This window comes from Natator depressus, chromosome 13 (assembly GCF_965152275.1).
Source record: "Natator depressus isolate rNatDep1 chromosome 13, rNatDep2.hap1, whole genome shotgun sequence".
NCBI classification, from domain to species: Eukaryota; Metazoa; Chordata; order Testudines; family Cheloniidae; genus Natator; species Natator depressus.
Genome location: NC_134246.1, coordinates 4,487,357 through 4,496,976, shown reverse-complemented (window position 1 = coordinate 4,496,976; position 9,620 = coordinate 4,487,357). Strand labels below are relative to the sequence as shown.

The window sequence follows — 9,620 nt, the reverse complement described above, 5'->3', positions numbered from 1 at the left end:
GAACTTGGGGGGCTGGAGGGGCTAGGGGTTGTTGGGAACTTGGGGGGGCTGGAGGGGCTAGGAGTTGTTGGGAACTGGGGGGGCTGGAGGGGCTAGGGGTTGTTGGGAACTTGGGGGGGCTGGAGGGGCTAGGGGTTGTTGGGAACTTGGGGGGGCTGGAGGGGCTAGGGGTTGTTGGGAACTTGGGGGGGCTGGAGGGGCTAGGGGTTGTTGGGAACTTGGGGGACTTGGAGCAAAGGATGCTCCTGCTCCTCTGCCAAGCAAGCGGCTACTTTGTGGCTGTGTTCGTGCCAGCACAGGGGTACCTCTGGATAGTTGACTGCCCTGGGGAGCTTCTTGAGTCCATGTGGGGGCACTGTGCACATCTGTAGCATTTTTCAGCCTCTGCAGGCCATGGCTTTCCTGCATATTAGACCCATTAACTTATCCCACAGTGCAATCGAGTTGGGCTCCAGCCCTGCATGGGCTGCTCCCTTCTGCAGCTGAGTAGGCCACATTGAACCAGAACAATATGCCACTCCAAGCCCCACTGCAGAACTGAACGGGGCAGCAGTGGATGGGGAATCAGCACAGCCCTTGGGTTCTGTTCCTAGCTCTGCATGATCTCTGGCAAGTCTCTTCACCCCTGCGGACCAAATTCAGCCCACTAAAGTCACTTACACTACAGCTGAATCTAGCCATCTTTGCCTCTGTTTCTGCATCTCTGGAATGGTGCTAATGCTTCTCTGCCTCAGCGATAAAGCTTAACTCAGATACATTATGCTCAGAAGTGCCTAGAGGCAAAATATCATCATGTTCTGCTGGCTTGCAACCTGAGCAGTAGCCAATGTAAAGGCCGTGCCATCAGAAATACAGTTAGCTTTCTGTGGGCCTGCAGCTTGTCAGGGTGCTACTGGGAGAGGAGAATTGACAGCTCCCACTATATGCTGTCTGAGTAGTTATACCAATTTCCCAGATTATGAAACAAACCTAACAGCAACAACCCTATAACGCAGTTGGGACACCTAACATTTCAGTTTGCTATTCTATAGCCCCAAACTAGCACTGATTATCAAAAACACCCTATCAAAGAAGTATGAGATGGAAGAGATACATTATGCCATTTAGAAAAGGAGTCCTTGTGGCACCTTAGAGACTAACAAATTTATTTGAGCATAAGCTTTCGTGAGCTACAGCTCACTTCATCGGATGCATTCAATGGAAAATACAATGGGGAGATTTATATACATAGAGAACATGAAACAATGGGTGTTATACACACTGTAACGAGAGACTGTCCAGTTTGATCAATGTACATGGCAGAGGGGCATTGCTGGCACATGATGGCATATATCACTTTGGTAGATGTGCAGGTGAACGAGCCTCTGATAGTGTGGCTGATGTGATTAGGCCCGATGATGGTGTCCCCTGAATAGATATGTGGTCACAGTTGGCAACGGGCTTTGTTGCAAGGGTAGGTTCCTGGGTTAGTGTTTTTGTTGTGTGGTGTGTGGTTGCTGGTGAGTATTTGCTTCAGGTTGGGGGGCTGTCTGTAAGCAAGGAACGCACTGAATGCATCCGATGAAGTGAGCTGTACCCCGCAGGGCAACATACACATTCATTAAAGCTGATACAATAATAAAAAAAATACTCTTCCCAAATCCATTAAACCTTGTTTTTAGGCCCAGTGTGTAATTTTCTTTGCATTTTTAGGAGATACATTTCATACAGAAGACACATTCATCCAGCCCTCCAGCCATGTCTGGCTGAGAATTGGGAGGCGGAGAAGAAAGGGCAAAGCAACAAGAACTGGCCTCGGCTGTTTTTCTTTCAGCCTCTTCCAATTCTTGCTTGCTATGTCCTTGTTTGAAGGGGAGGTGGCAGCACCAGCAAGAGAATCCTCTCTGTCCACTTGCCAGGACAAGTGCTATTTATGTTATTTTTATTATTGTTCCACCCCAGTTGTGACCTAGGTATGAGCCAAAGCCATGATGTGGTTCCGTTTAAAAAATCCCCACCTTGTCCTTCGTCATTGGAAATACCCCTTCTTCCACCACCCGAAAAAGAATTAATAGGAAAATCCATTTTACTCTTATCCATATTTCCTTCTCTGTTTTCAAAGGGCCCCCTTGCACCAGGTTAGTCATTGCATAACTACTGTAAGCCGTCTCTTCCTCTGTAAGAACCCTTCACAAAGGAGTCAGACCCCAGCACCACAGAAAATAGCAAAGCTCTCTTAATCTAGGATTTCACTTGCCACAAGGAGAACCCACAGCTAGCTGTTGGCTTCACATCTTGTGCCTTCATTATCAGCCTTTATGCAGGACCACAAAGGTCATTTCAAGACAACTTTGCCGTTAGCAACCATATGGCTTCCATACCATGTGACCGCAAGGAGACAAACTTCTTCCCTTCCAAGTGGAATTCTACATTTCCTTCCCAAGAGGGAATGAACTCTCAGGGTGGCTCATTAATTCACAATGAAACATTTCCAGTCATCCTGCCCATTAGTCGCCAGAGGATTTGGAACTCCCATAGTGATCAGGACCTCCCTAAGAAATGCAGATCCCTTTGCTAACCCTCCATGTCTTAAGGACACACAAACATCCAACGAGAGAAAAAAATATCTCTGAAAAATGAGGTTTTTGCTCTATGTTTGTATGTGCGTTTGTGTGTGACATGTGCAGAGACTCTATATGTAGGAAATACCCCAGTTACCGAGAAGCAGAGCACAGAATATATAGCAACATGCTCTTCTGTATCATACCAAAAGGCCACTGCCAGGTCAGAAATTTAGGTTTTGTTAAAAAGAATGGCTTTATTAATAATAAATGATAATAATACTTATAGAACTTTCCAGCTGAGCATTTCAGTGCTCTTCACAAACATTAAAGGGGCATCAGTGTCGTGAAAATCCCACTTCTATCTAAAAATGCTCTATTCTGGTTAGAAGTAACACAAAGCTGCAGAGAACTGAAAGGAGTTAGCAGGAAAAGAACACTCTTTTCTATTTTCACTGTATTCCCTTTATGCTGTTGGCAGCACTTTGCTTATACTCGGTTTCATGGTTTCCCTGTCAAACAGGTCGGCTGCAACCCTGCACATGTTTAACTTTGATTTCCGTGGGACTGCTCACAGGCTTAAACTTGAATACGTGCCGAAGTGTTTGCAGGATCAGTGCCTCAGTCAGTTTCTCCTTTGCTGAAAAGAGCCTGATAACAGTTGAGAGGGGATCAGGAAAAGGCTAGTCGGTTGCATTTTTCTTTATTTTTGCCATTTGGTTTGTTGAAATATCTAGTCAGTTGTATTTTTGTTTTTAGTCAGTTTCACGTTCTGATTTTCTGCCACTAGTCTGTTTTCATTGCCCAAGATAAGGCACGTGTAAAAAGGCAAGCAAATAGAAAAGGTGGAAAGTGCATTCGTTCTCCAACATTATTTCCAATAGTAACACATGCAAGGCTACATGATGGTGCAGTGGCGTATAAAAGTTTTCTCAGGATGAGTTTGTAATAACCCCATTATTCACAAGAGGCGAGGTCACCAAGAACTTATGCAGGTCATCCCAAATGAGTGCCCAGAACTCCTTTATGCCACATCAACACACATCCTGCACATGCTGGATAATTTACAGAAAACTTTTTTTAAAAATGTTTTAGGGAGCTTAACATTTTGTATTGGGACTATTTTTTGCATCCCTCCATCGATGTAGGTATGTGCCTGAGTTAGTATGGTCCCGATTTTAAAACAGCCCAGCACCCAAAAGCTCCCAATGAAAACAATGGGAGGGGGCCACTGAGTGCTGAGCCCTGTTGAAAATCTGGCCACTTCATTGAGATGCCTAGTCAGGAACTGAGCTCTTTTGAAAATCTGGCCACATGAACACAGATGTACAGGGCTCAGGAGGAGCCATAAAGCGCCCTACCATTACCTCAGATAACTTTGCTGTACATATATGTACTACTTTAAAGTCCAGTATCTCCAGAGGTAGGAGCAAGAGCTGTGTGTCCCCCACTGGGAAGCTGGGACTCTCTCCCTTTCCAATGGTATAAAGCTTCTGTTTCTAGTTTCACTGGATCTCAGGACATTGGGCCTTAAATCTGTCCCAGGTGCTGCACTGATTAGTCCCTGTTCTGCCCCACTGGACGGTGAACTTTTGAGGGAGGGAAGGTGCAACTCCACATCTGGGGGGGAAGAAGAAACCATTTTTGTGCCAGGCTGATTTTTTTGTATTTGAAATGGCATCTATCTGAAGCCTCTAGATGGGCTGGAAATGAATTTGTGGGCAGAGTGCAGGTGACCCGACCAGGTTGCCTGGTAACTACAGTGTATCCCCTGGCTTTGCTGTCTAACTCATCTCCGCAGGTGGGATGGATATTGATATTGACAGCTAGAGCTGTAACCAGATGAACCTGACAGGGTCCCCTTAAAGCTGGTTCCTAAGAGCACAGTTTACTCCAGCAGCGCCCAAGATGCAGGGCAGCGAGCACTGTGCAGTGTACGTGCCTCCCCTTTGGGATGTGCTCATTTCTAAACTTCCAAACAGCCCTTTTCAGAAGCATTAGCTCACTCTCGCCACCACAGACCGGCTCGCTACAGACCGTCCCGGAGTTCCCTTTTTACTGTGGTGGCGTTTGTCATCTGTGTGGGTTTGTCGCCTTTTCTGCTATTCAACAGCAAACTGTGACATTTGCATCAAGCCTGGACCCTGTTGTCTTTCAGTTCCCTGCGCATGGGGCCATGAGCAGAGAATGTATAATTGATAGATTTATTCCTACGCCCCCACAGGAGCGGTGTGTACTCTCCCCTTCCACACATCTAATCCCCGACACACACATGCACACACAGTGCTTCCCAACTGCGCAGTGCGCTTCAAGAGCAGCTGGGAATGGAGAGGGAGAAGGGGGGGAGGCAAGCCTTGAAGGGCAAAGGGAACATCCCATTGCTTTCTGAGAGGCAGATGGAATCTAGCCCACGTCCCATGGGCCTGCTACATGTCTAGAGAAAGCAGAGGGCACCGCGGGGCAGCACACCTTATGCCAGCCCTGCTCAGCCAGAGTCCAGCCACAAAACTTCCTTCTTCATCAGATATGAGACCTGTTTGTTTTCTAGCTGCACTAGCTGCAGCAAATGAAACCCACAGCCTTAGGAGTAGATGTGCACTGCGCTTCTGCCACCTGCCCCCCATCTCTGAAATCAGAAGCCAGTGTTTGCCCAGGGCTCAGGCTCCTGTTGGCACCAGCTGCTTCCAGACCATGGGACAGACCCAGAATCCATTCCAGGTGGGCACAAGCCTTTCCAGTCTGTCATTTCTCCGCGTCTGTTCTGCGCTCAGACAGACTCTCTCTAGTCTGTTGAGTCCCTTGGAATCAGAAATGAATTGGGCTCAGTGCCCCTCTAAAAGAAAACCCTGACCTAGATTTCACTGCCCATCCAGTACCGCTCTCTCCCATCCTTCCCCCTCTGCTGGAAAGGGCGAGGGCCTGATAAGGGGCCCTATAAAGCCATCTTGGCCTGCACTCATAAAAGCAAATAGAGAAAGTCCTGTCGGCTGATAGGGCCATATCACTGTTACCTAGCACTGCACATTTCCAAAGCATCTAAGAATTAACTCAACATCTCTAAAACACCAGTGTGAGGAGGGGGAGCAAGTGTTATTATCCCACCTGGGATGGGGAAACTGAGGCACACAGTGGTGGATGGCCATATCTTCTCACTAGCACACAGTCCAGGGGAAGGGGTTCCATGCTGGGGAGGTCACAATCTCCCCATCAAGGCAGCAGAGCCACTCCCCAGCCACCACTAAGGCCTCTGTCCCTTTCCCCCAGGATATGGTTTGGCTGGGAGATCTGCACGGTTCATGTTTGCAGCATTCTGGACCTGCTGCAGTCCCTATTTGGGCCACAAGACTTGGCCCTAAGTAATTTTTCCAGCACTAGGAGCGGAACTCAGCAGTCCCTGCCACCAAGGCCTGCTGTACACAATCCTCTCTTCCCTGCGGACTTCCCTGCACCCTGTCCTCCAGCCCGGAACCCCAAATGGCCTCTCCAACCGAAATCACACTCTCTTTACCCTGCTGTCCAGCAGTGCTTCCCTTCTGCTCCACCCACGGGTCTTTAGTGGCCCTGTCCTCTTCCATCCAAAGCCCCAGTCTCTTCGGACACTTACCACGTCTGCTGCTCCTGCTGGTGGCAAGCAATCGCAGCTGCCTGCTACTGCCTAGAGGGGGCAGGGGAGTGATTCCCCACATGAGGAGCTCTTGCTCCCCCAGAAGAGGCCGCAAGATGGGTTGGTGGGTTCCAAAGAGCTGCCAGCCACCTGTACCCACTCCTTGGCTGCAGCACGAGATTCCTGCAGTGAGGGCAAAGATGTGGCAGGCTGCTCTCGGTCCACCCTGCTCTCCCCTCTGGCTACCCCGGCTGCCTCTACCCCACTGTCTCCCCTTGGGGGCCAGCCAGCCCCCATGGAGACTCACCATGCCCTTTGTGACAGCATCAGCTCCTGTAAGGTGCCTCCGATACTCACCCCCTCCCTCAGGCCCTGCAGAGGCTGCCAGGGTGTGGGTCGTGCCTGGGGTGTTCCATCAATTATGTCTAGCATTACGGAGCAGCTTTACATGAATGCGACTTTTAATGTCACCCTGTCTGGTCTTAAAAAGCTACATCCTCCCCACACCTCCCTGAGACCTTCATCCCATTCCCTAGAGAGCCCCAGTTCTCCCCATCTCTCCACTCCTCTCCCTACAGAGATTCTCTAATCCCCCAGGTCATCGCTCTTGCTCCTGTCTCCTAGAGCCCTGTGCTGAGCACTGAAACTCACCCCACATATCAAGTCTTTAAAACTCACCACCCCCATCACTCACATACACCTCCCACAGTCCCACACCAAGGTTGCAGGAGGCGTTAAGCGAATAACAGGCCCTAGCGTGAGGACAAACTCGTCTCTTTCCCATCTATACCAAACGTTGAGTGGTTTATACAAAATCTGGTGCTTCAAATGCAATGTGACAATTAGCTGCGAAATATTCCAACCACAATAGGCGTCCCATCCAGCTTAGACCCCTCCCATGTGATGATGTGGCTCTGCCGTCCCACTCCCAGGAGGCCACATGCCCAGTGGGAGAAGGGACGAGCAGGGGAATGGCAGATGGACGACAGAGTGGGTGGGGTAATTCACCACTGCTGTCCCAGTCCCACCACTCAGCACAGTGATGTCACAATCCCACCTCTCAGGTCTATGAGTCACAACTCTATGCTCAACAACACCCTGTCGCAGGGCAGCAGCTGAGAGGGCGGGAGGTGGACAAGGTGGGTAGTTGGACGGGATGAAAAACCAGTCAGCTCCTCCTCCCCGGCTTGCGACACGTTCCTAGAGACCCGCTAGTAGTTGCTAATCATTTTCAATGTCGTGTAATCTTTTAACCACTTTATTTTGCATCCATCCACTCCCCGCTGGGTGAAATAAAGCCCCTCGGAGCCTGCAGAGCTTGTCACTTCACCTTTACTGGGTGCTCAGATGGGAATAACTGGAAACGCACACAATGAGTATATTGAAGAGGGAAACCCAGCTTGTTAAGTCCCTGTTTCTCTCTCCTGGGAAAATCTCCCCACCACTCCCCAGCTACAGCTTCCAGGGCATCTGGAATTCATTGGGCAGTAAGAGAGACCAGTGTGTGGCCTCCACATTCTTCATGTGCTTCCTGGCCAGAAACAAGGCCAACTGCTGCCTTCTCCTGGGGGTCACATCCTTCCCGACCCTCCAGGGGAAGCTGTCTTCACCTCCGAGACAGGATTTGTAGCCTTGCAACTTGCTGACACACCAGTCATCATCCACCTCGAAGCGCCTGCAGACGGCCTCTTCCTGCCTGGGGTTGGAGGCTCGCAGCCAGTGGCGGACGGCCGCCTCCCCTTCCCAGGACATGACTTCGGGGTAGCGGTACTTCAGCAGCTGCAGGAGCAGCTCATTGCCTCTGTTGGACCTGATGTCAGCGAGCTGGTCCACGGCACTGATGCGGGTGGTGGTGACTTCATCCTCAGTCCTCCGGATCAGCAGCACCGGCCCCGGATAGCGGCAGAGCTGCTCAGCCACGTTGAGGTGGAAGTGCTGCCGGACCGTCCGGACCACCAGCTTGGTCCAGCTCTTGGGCATGACCTTCAGGGCCAGGGGGAGCAGGTCGTCGAAGGTGGCGTCCAGCACCAAGGCCCCCAGCTCCGGGTAGGTCTTGGCAGCCCAGGTGGCTGTGTAGCCCCCCAGGGACCAGCCATAGAGGATGATGTCTTGCACCCGAAAACCCAGGCGGCAGATGGCATACTGGATCACCACGTCCACAGCGTTGGCATCATTCTGTGGGAAGGGCAGGCCCGTGCTCCCAGCATAGCCAGGGTGGTTCCACCCCAGGGCCGAGTAGCCAGCCTCCAGTGGGGTGGAGAGACACCCCACTTCATAGAAACCAACATTCCCCTCGCAGCAGATCACCAGCTGCTTCCCTCGCTGCTCCTCCTCCATCCCCGAGCTCTTTCTCCTGTCCACAAACATGGTGTCGATCTCGTTCCCATCGCGAGCCACCAGCTTGGCCCGCTTCCCGTGAAACTCCTCCAGCAGGCGAGCCTGCCCCTTCACCAGTAAAGGCAGCAGGGCTTTCTGCATGAGGTACAGGGAGCCTGGGTAAAGCAGCCACCGGCCTAAGGAGTGAGCCACCATATAACAGACCAACTGGCCAGGCAACTGCTTCATCTTGCGGAGGTAGTTACACTGGGTTGTTCTAGGCCCTCCATGCAGAGCTGATCCCAGCAGACCCTCTCTGGCTGTGGTCTGGGATGCAGCCCGGTGGCCAGGGCTGCTATCCTTGCCGCCTGCCTCATCCCATCGGAAGTCCACGGGCCAGCTCCTGAACTCAAAGTTGTAATTGGCTATCAAATATGTTTTAAACACATGGCCAAGAGCTTTAGTGAAGCATATAATGCACATAGGGGGAGCTGAGGACCTCGTCCATGCAAGAAGGAAACTTGAAAGGGCACAAGGAAAGGGGCTCCAAGAAAGCTAGAAATCACAGGGCAAGTTGCCGCTGAGGGCCTCCATTGGAGAGGTTCCCCAGCAGATGTCAGCGGCAGCTCCGGGTTAATTAGCTGGGTTACAGCCCTTCCGCCATGACGTGCCCCTTTAAGCCGATGTAAGCCCAGCAATGTCTCCGAGAAATGCACAGGGCACTTCCTCCATGGTCTCCCCATGCCAGGTAATCAAGGCAGCGTAATAATGAGTGGGGTCAGTCTCCACTGTGAGCACGCGCTTCACTGAGTGCGAGGCTCAGCTATCAACTGGCAAACCAGGGGTGCAGTTATCACTGAATACACTAGGTGTCTTCTAAAGGCACGACCACGTGGGGTGTGGATACACGAGAGTTACTATAGAGGAGATCGATCGATCTATCTATCTATCTATCTATCTATCTATCTATTCCCATACACCCTTTTTATCTATCTATCTATCTATCTATCTATCTATCTATCTATCTATCTATCTATCCCCATACACCCCTTTTATCTAATCTAATCTATCTATCCCCATACACCCCCTTTATCTATCTATCTATCTATCTATCTATCCCCATACGCCACCTTTATCTATCTATCCATCCACATACGCCC

The 9,620-nt window shown here is 50.6% G+C and overlaps 1 protein-coding gene across 1 annotated transcript; it reads right to left on the bottom strand.

Moving 5' to 3' along the window:
- Positions 1-7,596: 7,596 nt before the first annotated feature.
- ABHD16B (abhydrolase domain containing 16B) lies at positions 7,597-8,943 on the bottom strand. The gene has a single exon (XM_074969697.1). It carries the CDS (start codon positions 8,941-8,943, stop codon positions 7,597-7,599), a length of 1,347 nt encoding a protein of 448 aa, XP_074825798.1.
- Positions 8,944-9,620: the final 677 nt, after the last annotated feature.

Bases quoted from the DNA above. Each gene is read 5' to 3' on its own strand.
- ABHD16B (XM_074969697.1), bottom strand. From the start codon at position 8,943: ATGTGCATTATATGCTTCACTAAAGCTCTTGGCCATGTGTTTAAAACA.